The sequence below is a fragment of the Dermochelys coriacea genome, chromosome 3, assembly GCF_009764565.3.
Source record: "Dermochelys coriacea isolate rDerCor1 chromosome 3, rDerCor1.pri.v4, whole genome shotgun sequence".
In the NCBI taxonomy this organism is placed as follows: Eukaryota; Metazoa; Chordata; order Testudines; family Dermochelyidae; genus Dermochelys; species Dermochelys coriacea.
In genome coordinates this window covers 199,581,469-199,604,725 of record NC_050070.1, presented here as the reverse complement: position 1 = coordinate 199,604,725, position 23,257 = coordinate 199,581,469, and the positions used below count along the sequence as shown (strand labels likewise).

Genomic DNA, 23,257 nt, shown 5'->3' with positions numbered 1-23,257 from the left:
CGGTACAGTGTGAGCGTGGGGTGGGCTAACACTCCATGCCTCAAAAGGCACCACGCATACACCTAATGGCTGCTAAGGGTGTGGTCACCCCTGCTTCCCCCGATTCGTTCCACCACTCAGACAGAGACAGGAGTGGCAGAAGCTCCCTAAAAGTGAGGGCCACTGTCGCCCGGACTGTGGCCCTGCACTACTCTTTGCCCCCATATCTCCCCTTTCCCAGAGGCCGTGGCCCCACACCACCCCTTTTCCCCAAACCCCTGCCCTTGTACCGCCCCTTCCCCCAAGGCCCTGCCCCTGCTCCACCTCTTCCCCCGAGGCCTTGTCCCAGCTCTGCCTCTTCCCCGCAAGACCCCACCCCTGCTTGCTCCTCTCCACCCTGTCTCCACCGTCACTCACCCTTATAGCTGCTAAAAAGTGGGAGGGAATAGCCCTCCCCCTTTTAAAAGTGATGGGGCCATGGCCCCCTACACCTACCCCCATTCCAACACCCCTGGACAGAGGCCAATGCTAATCCCTCGCACAATAATGATCTCCCCTTAGTCTCAAATTAAGCATTAGAGAAAGGGGTGGTGAAAGAGATCCACAGACTAGCATGGAAATAAATCTCACAGTTATTCTTATGAAGCCAGATTGTGAATTCCTTTGCACACACTTGTGTGCAATTATTCCCTCAAGCAGTGGTACTGAAGTCAAGGAAATAGGAATTCTTCAGTGTGAGCAAGGGGTTCACAATGTGGCGCTTAGTAAACAAAATCTCATTTTTACAATAGGCAAATAATACATAGTTGCATGGCACGGCAAGGTACCTTCTTCATTCTAGAGATAGCAGAGCTTTAGATTCCCCGGCAGTTCTGGAAGAAGCTTGCTGCTGTCGTATTACTCCAATTGGTAGTGTGTAATCAGTCTGAGAAACACAAAAGAGAGACTTGCCTTTCCTAAATGCATTTAGATCCTTGGCATTTCAGCAATACCTAATATGTTACAGATGTAGTGCAATGTGTGCTGGCTGGCTTTCAGCTGAGGGACTGACATGCTTTGTGATTTATCACCTGTGTTTGGTAATAAATATTCACAGGAAGGGCTTGTCCCTCTTTCTCTGTTTTCATGCAAGGTGCTTTTAGTGTACACGATACTGCATTATCAATATTTGTGTGCAAGTGCCTGTACATACCTGGCCAATAAAAAAATCAACAGCATTTTGTACAATTCCTCCTCTTCTCTGTCCTTTATTTGAAATTACCATTGCTTTTTCTCTGAAAAGTGTTTTACAGTTAAAATTAGATTGACTCTAGTCCTTAAAGGCTTATTTAGCAGGAGTATTAGTCTAAATCATTTGGTTTATAGGTGGTGTTAGTGTAGGTCTTTGCTTCTCCCCAATCCATAACAATGTTGTTTTTATACAGAACGGTTATCTTAGAGCTCATTTCCTTTAGGCACCCTGGTTTTATAGTGTTCTATTTGTGATTTAGTGCACATGGAGGTACATATGTGTTACTTCTATAGTGGAACCAGAGAAGGAAAGAAAATCAGTCCATCTGTAACTGTTTAGGGGAGAAGAACAGCTATTGTTTTCCAAAATTTTTTGCAGCCTATTAAAATTTTCTTTTTACTATCTAGTTGTTACTAAAGGAAGGCAGGGGACTAGAGCTTTGTATCCCAGGAATAGTCTGACACTGGTATGTAGATGTTTGATTGGATAACTAATTATCTAAAAAAGTCCCCATGAAAAAACAGCTGGAGAAGATTAAAGCAGGTGGATTTGTGTCTTGCATAGCCCACATTATGCCGAGAAAAAGTACAAAGAGTGGGATTATCCTCTTTGGAAAAGGTTCAGGAAAAATAACCCTCTTTCAGTGAACATACACCTGAGATATAAACATTAAAGGCTACAGGTTGCTTGTTCCTGGTTTCAATATGTTGAGTAAGAATTTCCAAGGTTAAAAACCTTCATGTGGCATTCAAAGGTAAAACGTCGTGCAGAGTTGGACACATCTAAATTCTTTGCTAGTTAAAAGCTTTCAGAAGTGAAAAACAAATGTATTTGGAAGAGTAAAAGAAACTTTGCTTGAGAGGGATGTTAATTTTGCAGTCAGGGTAAGATAATTTGCTTGTGTAAATCAGCCTAGTTCCATTGAAGTCAATGATTTACACCAGCTAAGAATCTGGTCCTCAGACTGTTAGACTATTGAATTCAACAGTAACATTGCAGGACTCCAATGAAGGCAGGTTTGTACCCAGAGAGCTCAACTGTGAGCTGCCTTATGTGCTCGCTCAAGACAGCAAGAGGGCATTGGGCACCGCCTGTCCCTTTGCACTGATTACCCATATTCCAGGTCACAATGCAGGTGGGATGGCAGCCTCCACAGAACCACTGCTCCCCTCCCACATGTGATGGGGAATAAATGGGCAGGGCAAAGAGAAGGTTTCACCTCCTCAATTCAGCCAGCCGGCAAAGGGAACCAGCAAGCCTGGGGAAGTAATTGGGGTCAGGTATGTGTGAGGAGAAATAGGCTCTTCAAATGAAAGCCTGTGCTTTACCCAAAGCTACCCTTAAATCTAGTTTTGAAGAGACGCATAAAACTAAAAACAAAAGGAGCGTTGAAATATAATTACAAACTTGAGGTTTTTCTGCTGCACCTACCACTGTAGCATGCAAGATAAATAACTGATTATATATGGTAGTAGTGGACCAGTATTACAACATATGATAATGTGTATGAGGCACGTAGGTGGTCTTTAACCAAGAAACTTAACATCAGAAAGGAAAGTGTGGAGGCTTGGTAAAGAAATGGTCACTCACCCGCCCATCCTCTTCCAGTATTCTCTCCCTCAGAGATCACTTCACTCTTCAGAATTCGTGCATTCTCAGATCTTTTCCTAGGCTTTTTCCACCCCCAGCAAAACGGTGTTAACATTCTGAGATGAATGTTCTGGGATGTCACACTGTCTGGTATCATTGTTTTAAAAGGCATTCCTACATCAACATTTGAATGTCCTGAATTGAGCCCTGTGGGCTTGCTTCAAAGGGGAACTCTCCCTCCACACTTACAAATTGTCTAAGGATGTAGATTTTGGGGAGTTGGATATTCAGTTTTGAGGCGCTTATCTGAGGCTATTCTACCACCTTGCATCAGTATAGCCACATCACTCAGGTGTGGGATTTTTCTCCTAATAGGGAACGAATATTACCTGCACCTTAAATTGTTACATATTTTTTATTTGTCAGCTCTATGCAATGATCAGATGGTTTGATAAATATTGAAAAGCCTGGAATTTTGAGTGGCTGAGAATCTCTTTCCAGCATTGTGGTAAATAGCTGACTAGAAAGGAGAATTATTAAACTACATCCACCACCAACATCTGCATCTATGAAAACTTTCCCTAATTGAAAAGTCAGTAGTTTCAAATGCGGTAGACTGAGAGCTTAGGAATTAGATTGGGTAGGGTTAAAATACTACCGTTATTTTTAATCTTTAAGACCCAGTTCTTTCTATGCATTAAGAGGTGCTAATAACTAGTTTAATATTCAAAAGAAGAGAGAACTTTCATTTTGTAGATTTCAGTCAAGCTATTCTATGGTCCCCCACCCCATCCCCTCAATATTTCCTCCTGGTTCTTTTGAGAGCTACTACACCAAAAATATTTTTGGAAATACCACAGACTATTGTTTTTATTAGAGACTGGAAAGCTTTGTAGTAGGATGCTTTTGTGTTTCATTTGTTTTCCTTGCTCTGGCACAGCTGTTTTTGTTTTAGCAGCATTGGCGAGATGGTTAAACTATTTGTGGCCTCTACTAACCCAGCAGATTTCTTACACAGAAAGTTTTAAACTGAATGGCAGAAACTGTAACTAGCAAGTTGTCTGCGTGGGCAGTTTTGTGCATGAAGTTACAAATGCAGTGGTTTTATGGGATCTTTTAATTTGTTCAACAAAACACTGATCACTATAGAGCAAGTCCCAGTTTCCCTATAAATTTTCCAGCCAGAAGCTTGTCAGGAGAGCATCTTGACTAGATGAGATACAAAAGGGATGAAGTAATAGATCTTAGTTAAACCTAGAATTTATTAAGCAGTAGGAAATGATTAGAGGAACATGACTTGCATAGGTGTGGTGATCCCCACATTAACCAAAAGAATAGAATGAAAGATAACAGGTGCTGAGGGGCAGGGTAGTCTGACTATGCAATCTGCTCAGTACCTAGCTAGTAATAGGGGTTAGGACAGTATCACAGCTGGACCAGGGAGGAGAATGGGGAACCAAGGAACAGCAATCCAGTAAGTGGATGGAGTCATCAGAAAGAAGTACATAAAAATAGGTATTAAGAGTAAAAACTTTAAATATTCATGTAGAGTACCAATACTGTACCCGTCACAAACAAAAGAGAGAAGTTGAAATACTTTGTATTGGGGAAAAAAGAAAAGGAGTACTTGTGGCACCTTAGAGACTAACAAATTTATTTGAGCATAAGCTTTCGTGAGCTACAGCTCACTTCATCGGATGCAATGCAAAGATTCGGTCCTCTTACTGGAAACATGGTTGTTCAATCAGGCTGTTAAAGATATGGGAAGCAACAAAATCTGCTAGAAATCTGCTTCCTTATCATGTAAAAAGAAGGACTGAAAGGTTTTTCAAACATAAGTGATTTTTCACTGCTTCTTTTTTTAACATTATAAATATTGATTCTCTACTCCCCTGCTTTTGCTGGAGGACTTGAGCAACTGAGAGGGGAAGAGACTTTTAGAGACAAATGAGCTTTAAATAATCTGACTATGAGATTATACTTATCTAGGTTCTATATTATTAAATTTCGTCAACATGGAATGATCAAATGATAATAGGGCCACATAAGAAATAGGTGAGAGAACGATTGAGTTTGTTCATTCTAACTCTTGGCAAGGGCTTGAGAGAAGCTCTTTTTCTGAAACATTCAGCAATACGACCCTTTAACTGATGGCTGAGGAAATTCATTCGTTCTCCAGTCCTCCAATGAGTCTCCCATCTTAAAGAGGGAAGATTAGGCTTAATATTCCTGCTTTTTTCTAAAATAAAAAACAAGCAGGAAAGAATACCTTGGAAAATAAAAATGCTTTACATCTTTTTTATGCATCATTAAAACCAAAAAGGGTAGAAACCATTTTTTTATTTTGCAGATCACTTTTAACTTCTTCATCAGTCTACAGCTCTTTTCCTAACTGCCTCATTTGGCCCAATGACATAAAAGGATACAATTTGGCATGGCCTTAGCAGGGGACTATGCCAGGAGATAGTACTCTGATGGTACCTTTCAAGAAAAGAGGATTTTTTTTCTTTTTAAAAAGGAAGTTAGATACAGCCTGAAGGGGGAAAGCTAGGAAATGAAAATCCATAGAATCCGAATGGAGACTGCTAAAGAATTACCTGATTAGAGTCACAAAGTCTGCATTCTTGAGAACAAAAACAAGGGAAGAGTAGGGCAACAGCTGAATGGCAAGAGCCCAACTATGGAAATTCTACTTACATTGGTGAGCATTTGCTCATGCAATTAGTCCCAGCGAAGTCCATGGGATTGGTCATATGAGTAAATGAACTTTGGCACATAAACTTTGTTCAGACCCTCTGGATGTGATGAATTGTACCTTCCTGTAAATGGGATACCACAGTTCAGTCCCAGGTTTGTAAAAGTTAATTCAGGCAAAAAAAAGGAATCCTCTTAATAATGCAAATTCAGTCCAAGTGACATTACTAAAAGGAAATGCAAAATTGTGATTCTGAGGAAATTTGAAGCACAAATAGCTAAAGCTGTTGACTCAAACACATTACACATATTTGAAGTACATCAGAATTAAGAAGCTAGGGTTAGCTAGATCTAAAGGAGGAAATAACAAGGAAGCTAAGTGGGATTTTTTTGCATCGGTCTTCCAGAATGTGTTAGTCTCTAAGGTGCCACAAATACTCCTGTTCTTTTTGCGGATACAGACTAACAGAGCTGCTACTCTGATTCTAGAAGCTGTTACTGAAAGTCCTTTATGCAGTGCTATTGAGGAAACATGGGTTGTGAGATAAGGTCCTGTCATGCCTATAGGCTGTTTAAGATGTAGGAGGTAAAACATGGGCAATTCTTACAGTGGAAAAGGAATAAGGGCAAGACTGTGGCATTAAGCCACTGGCCTCTGGGTGTGATGCACTGCACCATGGGGCACACCAGAAGGATTTTACCTTAGCACACACCTACACCATTCATTTGAGGGTACAGACTGCTCCTCCCAGTCAGCTCCATGGCCTTGTCTCCTCCCTGCCTCCTTTAGGGTGGATCATGCACCTGGGACAAAATGGAAGGAGCAATCTCTGTGCTCCCAGTGACTGCAGTGCTCCCTGACCCTTACACAACTCGTCCTTCTTCTCTCCCTCTGTGCAAGAACCCAGGACAATCTGATCCTTACACTGGAGTGCCTCACGGACCAGTGCTACTATATGTGTTGTTCACTCAACTTCCCAATCAAGAATTTTGAGAGTTGTGAGAAGTCCCAGAGCTTCTGACAATGGCAGGTGAAAATCAGAACAGTCAAGTGGAAAGCAGTGCACGGGATGAAATAAACCGCTCCCATACACTGGGAGTTTACCCTTCCAGAAATCATCAAGGCAACACGTGGTGGGGTATGGAGGGTCAAGTGCTCCCCCAGATTGGCCTGCTGGGGGCAGGGAAAGAGAGGAGCTCTGTCCTCTCTCAGCACCTTCCTGGCAGCTGGGCGAGGAGTGGGACAGAGCCCCTTCTGCCTGAGAGAGCCTGGCTGGGAGGCATTGGCAAGGTCAGCTGCCAGGGACAGGGGCCCAGCATGCCGTGGGGGGAAGGAGGCTCCAGCTCACTTGGCCCCTGACCCCGGCAACAGGGCCCGGAAGGGCGGGGGCGACCTGCTGCCATCCCAGCTGCGGGGGACAGGGGCCAAGCGAGTCAGAAACACACCAGGGGGCATGACTGCTATTTAGGGAATAAAGCACATGGATACTTTTACAGTGGTATTATACATCTTGGAACATGGTGTTATGCCATCTCCTCAATTACTGGAATCACCAGAAGGAAAGTAGCAACCAGAAAGATCAGAGGTATTAGAAGAAGATACGTAAAGGACAGTGTAAAAAGACAGGGATTATTTAGTTTGGAAAGAATAAAAATGAGACAGAGCATATGGTGGAGGTCTGTAAAACAATGAGCAGCATAGTATAGTGAAGGTGAGTTAAACACTCCTATTTACCCCTTCCCCATAACACAAAAACAAATGGACACTCTCAGTTGAAAGGCAACAAATTTAGAACAGATATTCAGAAATACTTTCTAATTCAGCATATAATTATTTCATAATAATCAATGCTACAGGACATGACTGGGACAAATACAGAGTTCAGAAGGAGTCAAAGGATCAGACAATTATATGAATTGGAAGAGCATCTGTTACACTATCTAGCATTAAAAAAATTACAAGGTCTATCAGTTCTCTTGCTTCAGGGTGTAAACTGATCACGAGCTGTGGATTCTACTTTCCAAATTGATGTGGGTAATATACATAATTTTATTACTTGTATAGCTATTCTAGAACTGGATGGAACTGCTTATATACATCCTTAGTGTAACTACACATGCATTACATGTTGTACGTATTTGATCTATCCACAAGCTTGACAGCAGGGAAAAGAACAATATATTTAAAAATACATTCAACTTAGTCAGTCTTCCATCAAAACCATAGGAGAAGAAAATCATTTTAAATAGACTATAATATGTGAGATTAAATAAAAGCAACAGTGTAATATTTCAAATGTCTGAATGAATTTCAAGACACTTGTTTGACCTGTATTGCTGTTTTTTGTTCAACACATTGATTCAAGTGAAAGCGCTTTCCAAAGCAACTAAAAACATTATATGAACGCAATTTCTTGTCATGCAGATATCCCTGGATGTCACTTAGTAAGAAAGTTAATACATCTGAAATATTGTTAAAGTATCTTTAATCATTTCACATTATCTACAGTGGTCAAAAGTCATCGTTGAACTCTGACAATATCTGATAGGCCAAACTCTTGACTTAGTTTATGTAACTGTCTTGGGCAGCCAACCATTGGTCCTTTCACTCTCTTCTCCCGCAGTAGCTTTTGCTGTAGCTTGTGTTGCTGTCCCCTGTGGCTTGGGGGTGGGAGAATGCTGTTGAGCTCATCTGGCCTCCCAGCCTGCCCCTTCCAAACTAGTGATGAGCTCCCTGCAGTGCTTCCATAGGGTTGAGAGAAAGGAGGAAGCCTGCCATGGAACTGGCTCTTTCTCTTTTGTGCCTTCCTGGAGCAATCTGCAGAAGCAGAGGGAAGCAGATGGCCCTGACCTTGCCATAGGACATTGTTGAGCCCAAGAAGTTAATAAGATCGATCCAAAAAGGTATTAGATATTTATATGGATATCAGCAATATCCAGAGTTATCAGAATTACTAGCAGCAAAACGTAGAAGGAATATTAAAGCTTGTGCATAAGGGCTTACATCAATCTCTATTAGAGACCAGGCTGATACCTTATGTGGGGGGCAGATTACCCCACATCTGCCTACTGCAGGGTTCTTACAACTTCCTCCAACGCAGTGGTTCCCAACCTTTTCTCTGCCACAGCACACCTTGAGCTCCAGGCCAGCAGCTGCGGGAGGGTAGGGGAGGGGCAAAGGAGCCACCCCACCACTCACACAGGAGCAGAGTGAGGAAAAGAGGGTGATTGAGCTCTAATTGGTTGCTCTGCCCCGGAGGAGGCGGGGCAGTGAGGCAGACAACTAATCAGAAGGCAGATTCCCCCCCCCCTTGTTCTCACATAGAATCATAGAGCTGGAAGGGACCTCAAGAGGTCATCTAGTCCAATCTCCTGCACTCAAGGCAGGACTGAGTATTATCCTAGACCATCCCTGACAGGTGTTTGTCCAACCTGCTCTTAAAAATGCCCAGTGATGGAGATTCCACAACCTCCCTGGGCAATTTATTCCAGTGCTTAACCACTCTGACAGGAAGTTTTTCCTAATGTCCAACCTAAACCACCCTTGCTGCAATTTGAGCCCATTGCTTCTTGTTCTATCCTCAGAGGTAAAGAAAAACAATTTTTCTCCCTCCTCCATGTAAAAACCTTTTATGTACTTGACAACTGTTATCATGTTCCCTCTCAGTCTTCTCTTCTCCAGACTAAACAAACCCAATTATTCAATCTTCCCTCATAGGTCATGTTTTCTAGACCTTTAATCATTTTTGTTGCTCTTCTCTGGACTTTCTCCAATTTGTCCACATGTCATTTTTTTTAAAAAAAAATCCACAGCACCCCTCTTTGGACATGATGGCACAATGGTGCTGGACACTGTCAGAGATGGGGCTCTGATCCAGTCTGGCAGTTCCTGTGTTCTTATGAACTATTAACCACTGCTCCAGATTTTAGGTAATACTTTCATGTTAAACTCTTGTAGGTAGTTTGATAGCAGGTATTCCTTTACCCTTTTTGTTTATAATGCCTGTGGAACTGCATTTGTTTGGGACTCATTTGCCTTTTTCCAAAGTAAAAATTTTGAAGGATTTTTTTAAAAATGGTCTCCCCTTCCCTAGCTCTGTATTTCCTGTTGCAAAACATTTTTATTTAGCTAGTCTTATAAATATATACACTTAATCATAGGCGCCGGAGCACCCATGGGGCAGCAGCCCCCTATCAGCTCCCCTTGCTTGTCAGTGTTTGCCACATGCAGGCAGGCCCTGCTAATCAGTGCCTCCCCCTCCTTCCCCACGCCTCCCATCCACCATGATCAGCTGTTTCTCAGCATGCAGGAGGCTTTGGGAGGGAGGGGGAGGAGCGAGGATGTGGTGTGCTGGGGGAGGGCAAGAGGCGGGGGGGACTTGGAGGAAGGGATGGGGCGGGGCCTGGGGCAGATCTGGGGGTCAAGCACCCCCTGGCACATTAGAAAGTCAGTGCCTGTGCACTTAATTGTGAGGTGGGTGAGAGGAAGACCTCAAGATGCATGTGTGGAAAAAACGGTTACTTCAGCGTTGTTTTAAAAAGAATGGTGGGCGCAAATATTTTTTTTTAAGTTGAAAAAATACAAAGCTGACTTTCTATCCTCTCTTTAATTGTTCTTTGTTTGCTTTAGCCAGAAATGTTTCACTAGCTCTAGACTAGCAAGGGAGGGTGATATGGGGTAGGAAGTCGGCAGCCTCTGCCTTTGGACACATCTCTGTCTTCCAGAAGGGATGGTACTCAAATGCAGTAAGATGAATTCTGCTTTCACTCTTCCATGGCTACTAGTTTCACTTCTGTTCTTGGCCAGCTCATGTGTACTGGTGCAAACCCATGGGAACCTGAACCTTGTCTATGAATTTGCAGTGCGATTCGGACAGGGACCTATGGAATCAGATTTCCTTGAATATAGGTTATGATAGAATAGGAATAGAAAAATAGGTTGTGATAGCAAAATCTCTGCAACTATTTTGAATGGAATTTGCACATCTTGTGGCAAGAGAAAACAGGGGGAGTGGAGATAAAAAAAGGTGCCACCCAGTTGTACTCACACGACGGCGCTCCGGGTTTTTGGCGTCGGTTCAGGCGGCGCTCTGGGTCTTCAGCCACACTGAAGGACACCCCCCCCGGTACCTGGATGGATGTATATGCTGTCATACCAGACCACCACTGCTACCAATGAGTATATTTCATCCAACATGTCCTTTTTAACTATATGCACTATAAAGGCAACTGTTCCCTAATCTATGTCCAGCGAGACAGAGAGAGAATACTCCTGTCTGTAGGAGTGTGTGTCTGAATACAGTAGGTTTGAGTCTCATTTCGTGCCATTGTAGATCAGGCATAATTCAGCAGAAGTCAGTGGACTTATGCTCAAATAAATTTGTTAGTCTCTAAGATGCCACAAGTACTCCTGTTCTTTTTGTGGATACAGAGTAACATGGCTGCTACCCTGAAACCATTCATAGGTTCAGTATGTGCCTCTGTATTTATGTGGCTTGTACAGTTGACTCACTAAATATTTTTCTTATGGATCCAATAGCTATATAAAGATCTCATGGATAGCTAAATGTTTCTGAAACTTACAGGTCCCTGTTTTGTTTTGTTTTTTCCTGGAGAGAAGCCCCATTGGGATCTGTTCCCTGACTGATTTCATGACTGTCTCATTTTAGGGCTTCAAAGAGTGCGCCAGCTAGGAAAAAACACAAGATACTTCAGACGGAGACTGCACGAAATGGGTTTCATTGTTTATGGAAATGATGATTCCCCTGTTGTCCCCTTGCTCCTTTATATGCCTGGTAAAATAGGGTAAGTACTGAAATGTGCCTGGTAAGCAAACAAACTACACTAAAATTATATGGAAGGTACATTTAAAACTATTAAATCTGGCTACTTGCTATAGATGTTGCAAGGGAGAAATGTCTTCCTTTCAGTGAACTTGCCATAGGTGGCTTTAATCCTGGCCTTCATCCTGGCCTTAATTTTGAGCCAGCTTCTCCATACACTAAATGAGTGTACAGAATTTTTAAAAAATCTAAACTCTTCTTTCTCTTTCTATTGATGTTTTGAAAAATTATAATAATTTAAAAGCTGTGCATTGTCTAATTATTTTGAAGGTATTTCATTGTTCTCTATCTAAGATATGACATGTCTTAGACTGACGTACATTTCACCATTTTACAGTATGAGACGATAACTCTTTATTGACTTGTGTAAGTGGAAATTGGCAGTAACCTATTAGCTTATCAATGAAGGCCCAGAGCGTAGGGAGTTGGAATCTTTGCAAAAGTAACTCTCTGGAGGAGCCTTCGCTTCTTAGATACCATAAATATGGGTCCTACCCTGACCCATCTGACCTGGTAACAGTAAAACAATCAGGATAATTGCTTACTTATTCCGATGTGTACACAGGCCAGTTCTTGCACAGAGAACTTGTATCCTTCTATGGTCAAGCTTCCATCAGCGTTTCAGGATCTGTGGGGAACAGTGAACTCCCCTGTCTCCCAGTTACACCAGGATCCTTTTAGTCTGAAGTTTAACTACTTATCAAGCCCTCTTGCAAGGACTATCTGATGGGCAGAAAGCAGGTCTTATAATTGTAAGCTATAGAAAATCCTCAACCCAGAACACAACCCAAATAGCTGGACTGGGTGCTGGGGGGAAATTGGAGACATCCTTAGTTGCAGAACCATCTTGTTTCTCTCTTGAGGCATTGGAGATCAAGCAAGATGTCTCCCCTTGCCATCCTGAAGTTCAGTGTGGACCAGTCAAGGTGCAGAGACTTCTCAGCATTGGGGCCCCATCTCTAGAAGTCCCTCATGAAGTTGTTTGTCAGAGTCCCTCTGTAGCTGTCCCCATGGCTCATGCATGCTTCCTCTTTGGATCAGTTTATTTGTGACCACAGTCCTCTACCTGCTTGCACAGAGTGGTAGAATGGGTTGTAGTTGAGCCAGTTAGTCCACGCTAAGTGTTATGAATCGATTTATGTCTCTCTGCATTACTTACCTCACAAATATGAACAATTTTCTCCTCAGGACCCTGAGCAGGTAGATGTTCTCCCCATTTTACAGGTGGGGAAATGATACACAGAGGTTAAATGACCTGCCCATTCAGGAAGTCTTTGGCAGAGCCAGGAATTAGCCCCAGGTCTCCCAAGTCCCAGTCTCGTGCTGCAGCCACAAGGCCATCCTTCTATTTTATGTTCAGTGCCTTGTTCAATGAAATTTGATCTAAATGGCATTAATTATTTATTCACCATCTGTTAATCTAAATATTTGCCTCATATAGGGTCTGATTCTTGCTGCCTTACACTTTACATAGACATTTGCACCTGTGCACAGTGATTTCAAATTGCTCCTAATCAGAATTCTCTGCTCACTTACATCAGTGATTGTATTTGGCGGTCGCTTTGTAGAGATGAAAATGACTACACAAGCTATAAGGAAGGCAGTGGAGAGTTGATGGTACAACTCCCATTGACTTCAGTATGGCTAGGATTTTTTAACCATTGTTTTTCACACTTGAGCATTTTCTCTTTGTGCTTTATTGGCAATAATTCACTTTTGTTTTCTTCTTTTTCTCCTCCCAGGGCTTTTGCTAGGCGCATGTTAGACAAAAATATTGGGGTGGTTGTGGTTGGATTTCCAGCTACTCCTATCACAGAATCGAGGGCTCGGTTTTGTGTGTCAGCTGCACATACACAGGAGATGTTAGACACGGTAAGCACAGCAGATGTCCTGGTGAAATTAACTTCGGATGCTAGAGGGGCTGGGAGAAGCTACAAGTCTGTTATGTTGAATCTCAATCATTCATTTTGCATTTGCTTTTCTTGATCTTTGTCACTTGATCTTTAAAGCCTTTATAATTACATATTTTATTTAAAATATTAAATTATACAACAATTAACTGTACTATAGTCCACTATTCCTAATAATGACCAAATAATTAATAATAATAATAAAGACCTATATGAGGAGCACACCAAGACTAAAGTTAACTGCTAGGGCAAAATTGCTAGGGCAGGAAACCATAAATGATGTGGTAATAATTGCATATAAGTGTGTCCATTCCCTTATATTCATTCCATATTTATGTTAGTTACATTGCAGCAGCAAAATATGGCACCGTCTTAGGTTTTGTATGATACATGTGGAACTTTCAGTCCAATATTTGGAATTGTTTGTATCAAACAAGAGGGCTAAAAGGTGTGATATGACCAGTTTCATCCCTGTATCTTTACTTCCTTCCAGAAGGGCAGTTACAGTTGTGTTGAGACTTTCATTATAAACTTTTGTTTCCATCTGTTCATAACTTTCTAAAAAAAGTATTTTTAAGATTGAAATTTTCCATCTTCCTCGCAGTCCAAGGGTGATTTCCCCCACCCCGTGAGGCAGAAGCAAATTTGGATGAAATACGTTCATCCATTTTTGAGTTAGGCAAGGGTGGAACTTTTTTGGTTGCCAACAGATTTTAAGGCTCTTTTTGCATGAACATAACTCTCAGAAGCTGATGCATTTTATACACTCAGTGTTTTCAAATGGGAAGAGAGCCCTGATCCTGCTTCTGACTCCATGCAGCTAGCCCCTGTGCCCAAGCAGACCTCAGTGAGGACATGGATCCAAACACAGTTGGAGGACTGAGGTCTTAGCCCTATACTCAAGACTAGTTTCCAGGCCAATTTACACCATTTTAGAAACAAAATTGAAAAATCTGGTTTGTACATGTGCGGTAGGAAATTCCTGCTAATCTTAAAACTACAATAAGGAACAATGGAATACTCAACATGAAGTTAAAGTTGAATGGTAACATAAATATATATATCAATGCTTAGTTACCAAGGTGTAGTTAGGTATGCTGTTATTTTGCTGTGAAGTTCCAGAGTTGCCTAAGCTTTTGATTATGCAACTGCAATAATACGCAATGAAATCACCCTGGAGATTAGGATCTTAATCTCTTTATTTCGCTTAGGTTTTCTTTCTTTAAAACAGTAGCATTAAACACAGGAAAGTTACAATTTTCAAACACTGATCTTGCAATTCATCTCACTGCAGTATACAAATTGGGGCCTTGAATGCCGCTCCTCGGCAGTCATCTTTTACAAGTTCCAGGTTTGCCTTTGCAGCTAGGTATCATTGCCATAGTGTTTGCAATACTATCTAAACTTCCCTATGCCTTATGTGGGGAATGGGAAGCACTCTGGGTAGTGTGGTTTAGTTACCTCAGGCAGCTGAAAAGTTTTTAATGACAACCACTGCGTGACTGTGCTGTATATCCAGTGTAAGAAAAAAACACACAGCTCTTGTCCCATTTCTCACCACAACAACCATTGGCTTAAACCACTGGCAGGAATACATATGGGGAAAAACCCATAAAATGGAAAAGTTTCCATGGATGGTAATTTTTCTGAATTACTTTGCAGGTCCTTCTTTATTTAGCTCATTTTATCACAGTCTTAAACCGAGTGGGGGGGACTTTTCTATTCTTGAGCATATGTTACTGTGTAAACAGAAACAAGATTGAAAGGACAGGTGCTATATTTTTAGTTGATACCAACCTATTGGCCGCTCTTCAGCATGGGATGGAGGTTGCAGGGTTCTGATCTTCTCCAGGGAGATTCTGAATGCCCTTGCTCTCTATTGAATCCAGTCAGAGTTGAGAATGTGCAGCCATTCACATTATAGGATCAGGCCGGCTGTGATATTAATACAAGCAAAAGTGGAAAATGTGCTATCAAACCACATAATCCTGTTCAAGATGTCACAATGACCTTGCTAGACATCTGGGCCTGGTCCACTTCTGGAGTTATACAGTGGTGAAACTGGCCTTTGGGATATGTATGCAGATACAGCAATGTTGTCTTATGTTATGTATGTGCCTTTTTCATGTAAAAAAAGAGAATTTATAGTTGGAGTATTTTTCCCCCTGCATGTCTGAGAAATACACACAATTTACCAACAAGAAAAGGAGTACTTGTGGCACCTTAGAGACTAACAAATTTATTAGAGCATAAGCTTTCATGAGCTACAGCTCACTTCATCGGATGCACGAAAGCTTATGCTCTAATAAATTTGTTAGTCTCTAAGGTGCCACAAGTACTCCCTTTTCTTTTTGCGAATACAGACTAACATGGCTGCTACTCTGAAATTTACCAACCGTTGGCTAATAAATATTGCCACAACATAGCCTACCATAGAGCCAAATTTTGTTCTCAGTGATGCTAGTGTAAATCTAGTGTAGCTCAATTGATTTCACTGACATTCACCAGTGTAGCTGACAGAAAAAATCACCCCTTTGGCTTTATTCCTTTTTGTTTGATTTTAAACTGTGAAAACCACATATGTTTTTGTGTCACTTGCTGTTCAGATGTAAAGCAGAAGTGAGAACAGCTTTAAATCCTTTTAAGATAACTGATACAGTGTAATGATCTTGCAGGTCCTGAATGCCCTTGATGAATTGGGCGATTTTCTGCAACTGAAGTATTCACGGCATTCCAGGTCATCTCGTCCTGAACTATACGATGAAACAGGCTTTGAACTTGAAGATTAAGTTTCCCACCCCTGAAGAGAACATTATGATGTTACAAAAAAGAGAAAAAGCCTAAGAAATATGAATGCATTTCTTCCCTTCTAAGGGCAATTTTTATTTCTCAATTAATTGAACTGAGGGGAAGCACTGTTGTTGCATTTTACTGTATCCAATTTCCATGTGCAAGAGACTATTGCTACAGATCTACTCCCATGGAATTATATGCTTTTTAAGATATTTTTTATGCAAGCAGACTGTCCCCCATTGGTCAAGTTGCCACTGTGCAGCCTTTGTGCCTTTTTATGAAGAGGCTTTGGGTAGTTCTTCATTCTGGTTGAAATAATAAATTTGAAACCTGAATGGATTCCAGTGTAATATGTTAGCTTACATGAATTTCAACTGTCAGACTGGATAATACCTAATGCATCAATGTGGATTGCCTCCGAGGAAATGGCAGATAAGGATCTTCTTACCTAATTTCCACATTTTGAGTTCTCAAAGGACAGCAGGTGTCAGAAGGACATACTAGCGCATGAGAAAACGTTCATACAGAAATCTACTCATATTAAATATTTCTGACAGAAACCTGTGTTCTTGGTCACTTAATGTTGCAAACAAAACCAACCAACCATAAAGTTGTATCGTTCATTGTGAAGAAAGAACACGCAACAAGCTTCCTAGTGTGTGGACTCAGATGTTGTGTGTGAATTGAATCTTTTAGTTAAAGGTGGAAACTCTTTTCTGCTACAGCATTCAATCTGCAGCCTTATGCATCTTATTGCCACTGAAGTTACTCGGCAGGCTTGTTCCCTTTTCATGTAGCAGTAGTAAACAATTTTAATAACGCTTTAACTTTCCTGTAAAAGCATTGATCAAAACACTCAGATACTTGCAGTTCACAAACTGCAGCTGACATTTATGAGCCCATTTCCAAGTTTCTCGAACTACTTATGAGCTTAATAAATGCACTAACTAGTAAATAATGCTGAAGCTGCTCATTACACAGAATATGAAGTCCGGGGTACCATACACAGCTCTGCCACCTGTTAACTTGAAGACTCTTTGATTTCTGAATGTACTAAGTTCCCCCAGTTGATTTAAGTATCACTCGTTGAAATATTGTGTTCTCTCTTTATGCTATTATGATGTATTCAGGTGTTTTTATTTAAATGGTGTTTATTTTTCAAATGCTTGATTGAAATAATTGAGCATATGGCCCACAGTCAGAAAGAGAAGTTATGGTCAGAGTTCCATTTCCATTGCATCAAACGAATCTACAAAGATTCTTGAGAAAACATTATCCTCCTCGGCTTTACTTGTCTCACATCAGGCTGAGCAGTTTATGAGGAGATTTTTGCAGACCATAGTTGTTGTATGACACCAGTTAAAAATTGTTCTGTAGCTTTAACAAACTCCAAACCCTTCCACAATATCAAATGTCACTGTAAACACATCAGATCAAGAGATGTTTAGCTTTCTGTTGCACAGATGTACCATACTTTCATGTTCTTGAAAGCTCTGGTGTAAACTTAACCTACAGCTGCAATATTAGATTTAAGAACAGAACAGTTAAATTGTGGCATACCAATTGCAATATATTACTCCCTGCTTGTTAAAGCAGCTTTAAGGATAAAACAAGGCTGATCGGTTATGAGGTCCTGGGTTTTGTTAGATTTTGTCGTTGTTGTTATGCGAGTTAATAAAATCCAATGGTGCTATAACTTTAAAAATTGATTACAAAACATTCCATCTTATCAGAGGTCAGCTTAGAACGTGTATATTGGGGACAAGGAGAAGTAAATAGTGTCATATTTAGATGATTTAGTTGGGGATTGGTCCTGCTTTGAGCAGGGGGTGGGACTAGATGACCTCCTGAGATCCCTTCCAACCCTGATATTCTATGATTCTATGATTCATATGATTGTTCGCTCTGACAGATGAACTTGAGAAGCACTAAAGACATTTGTGCATCAAGGTAAATGCACTGCAAAAATATTAAAAATGTTCTTGGATTGTGGGGTTTTTTTACATTTGATGTGATTTTTTTTCTTTGTTAAGCCACCTATTTGCAAGATACAGCTTCCAGGCAATTTGCATGTAGGGCGAGGATGTGCTTAACTACTACTCTGTGAGGATGGAGAAAGGAGGGAAAAGGTCTGCAGCCTTGCAGTGTTTTCCTTCAAGGAAAAAGAACTGAGCTGATATATTGAGTTTTGCTCTCCACTCCTGCACATCTGTGGCCAGTTCCTCAGTTAGTGTAAATTGGTGTAGCTGACTTCTGACCTCCCATCTTAGAGTATATGGTCACAGTCTATACTTCAGAAAACAGCATTACGCGTGCTGGTACAACCCATGCAATATTTCTCTCAGCAAGGCCTGAGTTTCATTAAGCTAGAGACTGATCACTTTTCATCCTATTGGGGAATGTTGTCTGTCAAAAGCAAAATTCCTCCTGCCCTCAAAAATTACTCTCTGCTCGCTCGCTCTCTCATATTAAGGAGACAGGCCCTCTATTTTTCAGAGCTGTCAGTTTATATATAAATATTATATGCTTTCCCTTGATTCCCTCCACATCTTACGTATTAGAAAAAATATTCAGCTTTGAATGCTTGGGGTGAAATCCTAGCCCCATTTCTATCAATAGCAAAATTCCCATTTACTTCAACGGGGCTAGAATTTCCCATAGAGTCCTAATTATCTCACGCTAGTTTTCAGTGTGACCTGAGTGGAGTTTATTCCAGCTTTACACCAGTGTAAGTGAGATCAGAATTTGGCCAATCCTTTGAAATGAAGGCACTTCACTTCATTTTAAAAAAATCATCATGTGATGGGTTATCTGTTGGGAAATTAACACATCCAGTATCATGATCACAGATTTTTGGGAAATGATTCATAAAATGTATTCCATTTGAAGGAGTATATATTTGTGGGAGATTTATTTCTCTGTCTGAATAAGTGGAGATCTATAGTTGGTTTATTTTAAGCTTTTAATAGAAGTTCTTCCTAAGTTTTTTGAATAATCAATAAAGATTGTTCATGATGTCATGTGACACAACCTCATACAAGTCTTTGTGTTAGTGAGCTCAATAACCCTTTGTAAATTCAGCCAGCTCCAGCAGCCTGGTGAGCTAAAGTGCTGGTTCACCGGTGGGTGCTTTGGTAAGACCTAAGAGGTCTATGTGACAAAGCTGTTGAACCATTTCTCTTTCCTCTTCCTTCACACTCCCACCTATATTTTATTATTCGCCTTCTCCTGTCTTGCTTGACAAGATGTTTTTCCTCCTTTCCCTCCCAAAATGTTTACATCCACTTAGAATCATAGAATCATAGCAGATTAGGGTTGGAAGAGAGGTCATCTAGTCTAACCCCCTGATCAAAGCAGGATGACCCCAACTAAATCATCCCAGCCAGGACTTTGTCAAGCCAGCCCTTTAAAATTTCTAAGGATGGAGAGTCCATCGCCTCCTTAGGTGATCCATTCCAGCGCTTCACCACCCTCCTAGTGAAATAGTGTTTCCTAATATCCAACCTAGACCTCCCCCCGCTGCAACTTGAGACCATTGCTCCTCGTTCTGTCATCTGCCACCACCAAGAACAGTCTAGATCCATCCTCTTTGGAACCCCTCTTCAGATAGTTGAAGGCTACTGTCAAATCCCCCTTCACTCTTTTCTTCTGCAAACTAAACAAGCCCAGTTCCCTCAACCTCTCCTCATAAGTCCTGTGCCTCAGCCCCACTTCTATGTGTTTGTTCATTGCTGTGCAGTTGGTTTGCTATAACAATCAGAGAGCACCCAGGCAGCTTCAGAACATACAGGTGTAAAACCTGGGAGTGGGAAGGGAGAATTGGCATCACAAGCACGGTTCGCTGGGCTGATGCTTTTTGGTGGCCCCATCAGTTTCTGCTCATTCTAATCTTTCATTTTTCAAAAGGAATGTTCCTTGTTACGGTCAGGGGTGAAAGTAAGTCTAGGGACTTACCGGTACAGGGCTGCACTGGGGCCGGCTCTGGCCCCCGGAAGGGGAGGGGCCTCAGGCGGAAGGGGCAGGGCTGGGGGTCAGAGCCAGCCCCAGCCCACCCTGTACCAGCAAGTGCCTCCTTCCCCCTCCCCAGGGTAACAGCGGCAGCCAGGGGCTCTGGCAGCAGTTTAAAGGGTCCACGGCGGTAGTGGTGGCTGGAGCCCTGGGCCCTTTAAATCGTCCCCGAAGCCCCGCCACCACTTCCCCAGGCCTCGAGCTCCAGCCGCCACTACCGTGCTAGGCCCTTTAAATTGTCCCCGGAGCCTGCCGGAACCCTGGGGAAGTGGCGGTGGGGCTCCGGCGATGATTTAGAGGGCCTGGGCTCGGCCCCCGCTACCATCCCGGGCCCTTTAAATCTCCACCCCAGCCCCGCTGCTGCTACCCCAGGGCTCCAGCAGCGGGGCTCTGGCAGCAATTTAAAGGGCCGGGGGCTCCAGCTGCTGCTGGGAGCTGCAGGCCCTTTAAATTGCACCTGGGGAAGCCGATCCACCCCAGTACGGCGCACTGGCTCTTGCCGATACGTGGTACCGGGGCGTACCGGCTTACATTCACCTTGCTTACGGCGCTAACCTTACAAATTTGAACCAAGGTTGTCTGAACTTGGGCCTGGTTCGCCACTCACCCATAATAGTGTAGATCAGGACTGACTCCTACCCTGAAGTCAACAGAGCTGCACTGGTATAAGTGAGAGCAGAATCAGGCCCAATTGGTTTAAGTGTTGTGTGAACTTCCCGCGTTTATTTCAATGGAATTTTAACTCAGAAAACTAATGATGAGATTCTTTTTTTATCTGGACTGTGTCACAGCTGATCACTACCAGGAAGATCCAGGTATTCTGGGTGAAGTTTAGGATTATGGGAAGCATTTATAGAGTACCATCACTTCATTTTTTTCCAATCTGTCCTCTGGTGAAAGCATTTCACACAAAGCATTGCTAGCCTGTAGGGACAGGGCAAAAAATTGTTAATTAGGTTAATGGAGGCAAATTATTTTCTTTCATCTAAAGTGTGCTGCAACAAACAAATCTCCAACTGCCTCAAAAATGCAAAAAAACAAAAAACATTTTAAACATGTTCCCATTTTATTCATGTATTAAATTTCATTTTTCTTTCAGTGGAAGTAGAGATTCAGGCCCAAATTCTCCAAAGGGGCTACAGGCGCAATTCCAAATGCCACATCTCAAATTTTGGGTGTGCAAGAGCGTATTTGCAAACTGTATTTGTATGTGCAAATAAGGTACTGAGGTGCTTCCTTCATGTATGTGCAAATAGTTTGTGTTCACAAACCAGACTCTGGCTAGCCCGATGGGGAGAGAGTGAGTGCAAATACAGACTAACACGGCTGCTACTCTGAAACCAGCAGTTATTCAGAGTCATGTGGGCCCGGAGGTAAGCAAGAGGAGGAGCACTAGACTAGAAGGGACAGGACAGGGAGTCAGGGGTTGGGGGAGGGGGCCTGAAAGAGGATCAGTCTTGTTTGCCATTTTGGGGAAAGGGAGCGCAGCAGACTCTGGCTTCAGCACAACACCCAGCCATGAGAGGGCAAGTGAAACAGAGGACGAGACCGGCACCACTTGCCCCAATCTCAGACTCACACACCGTCGGAATCCACACCCTGCGGCGAGGGTCTGTGAGCCCAGGAAGGACCTCCTCATGGTGCAGGTAATGCAGTGTTAGGACTAGGGCTTATCCTGTAGGAGCCTGGAGGCTTGCAGATTGTGATGAACTGAAGCATGACCTGCAGGCACACCCCTTTGGTTCCTGTCAGGGTTGCCATCTCCGCAGGCAGACTACCACTGGGTCCTTTCACCTGGGACCATGGGGGACACCACTAGCATCAGCCAATCCGTTCCCTTTCATGCAGCCTGGAAGTTTTCCTTACTACCATGTCAAGAAGGGCTCCTCGCTGTTTCGTCTCCCAGATCCTGGCGTCTGCATCAGCGTCATAGCACAATAGGCTCCCCAAAAGGTTATTCCTGGCGTGCGCACCACATTGTTACCAGGAGAAAGCATTGTCAGGCCCTCGCCTGAAGGAGTGGACACAAATCAGCTTATGCTGCAAGATAACTGGCTAAGTAGAGGGATGAAGTGTGCAGGGCCAGGACAGAAGTGGTGGAGCTGGGGTGCATCCAGGTGCGACAAATCAGGGACAGACACAGTGCACACAGTTTTCCAGGTGAGCAGTGCACAAGGAACTGAATCATGCAATCTCTGTGTGTGCAGATTGTTCGCTGTGATATCATGATGATGAGTGCCTATGGCTCATGCAAAGAGCAGCCTATTCATCTGACTCTGTGATTACAACGTGTTCACGAAGAGGAGAGCAGGAGGCTGGGGTGAAGGCTGCATCTGTCCCTATTATCCCCACTCTGACTCCCCCCTCTTGCAGCATCCTGTGCTAGGTGGGATGCTGTGCCGGGGCAGATGAGCACTTGTGATGCACCCTCCTCCTGGCAGAGCTGAAGCACTGTGCTGGTCAGCGATGACAATGCAGGCTGATGTGGCTCGAGGAGAGTCAGGTGTGGGGTCTGACAGCAGAAAGTCACCGGAAGGGGTGGGGCCCATCACGGAGTCAGAGGTGAGCTCATTTGGTCCCTCTGGCTCAGGGAGTGCACACATCCAGGGCTCAGTTTGGTATTGGACTCAGTGTACGGTAGTGTTGATGGGAGATCTTTGCTCAGGTGTCATGGCCTCATTCGTATACCTGTTTCTAATGCTTCAGTATTTGGGAAAGAATAATGGGACAGCTGAGTTTGCTAAAACATCTGATCCAGCAAGTGTCTGCCAGCATCCATATAGGCTGATGCACCTCCTTGGTCACACTGATCCCATTTGTGTCAGCCAGCAATGAATGGGTTAATGTAATCTGTGCAATTCAGATTTTTCTGTGCCTTCTTCACACTGGTTGGAAGCATCTTAAAATCCCCTTAACACACCAACAGACCCTCTTCCTTTGTCAGCTGGCCAAGAGGGTTCGCATCATCTATATTCCCCGGGCCAGCAGCTGTGCCATGTCAGTGGGTCCTCGAAGTGTGGCCTCTGGTGCCTCCTCATCTCCAATAGGGTTACCCTGCCTGGGAAGCAGATAGGGCAAGTCTGGGGGTGGGGGGATTTAATAAATCATCTGCTGCGGCTTCGTGAGGATAGTGAGTGTTTAGCATGGTGCTGTATTGGGAGTAGCTGCTATACCTACTTGCTCCAGTGGTGGCCTGACAATATCTTCCT

The 23,257-nt window shown here is 42.9% G+C and overlaps 1 protein-coding gene across 3 annotated transcripts in view; it reads left to right on the top strand.

Annotated features, from left to right (window-relative positions):
• SPTLC3 (serine palmitoyltransferase long chain base subunit 3) overlaps window positions 1-17,661 on the top strand; it is a 120,292-nt gene extending 102,631 nt beyond the window's left edge. For 2 of the 3 annotated variants that reach the window (XM_038396212.2, XM_038396210.2), the window contains exons 10-12: window positions 11,164-11,299; window positions 13,080-13,209; window positions 15,923-16,891. In XM_038396212.2, coding sequence (XP_038252140.1) covers window positions 11,164-11,299; window positions 13,080-13,209; window positions 15,923-16,036 — 380 coding nt within the window. In that variant the 3' untranslated portion in view covers window positions 16,037-16,891. Of the gene's footprint in view, window positions 1-11,163; window positions 11,300-13,079; window positions 13,210-15,922 lie in introns of all 3 variants that reach the window. The other variant, XM_038396209.2, reaches the window with a different exon arrangement.
• The last annotated feature ends 5,596 nt before the right edge of the window (window positions 17,662-23,257 follow it).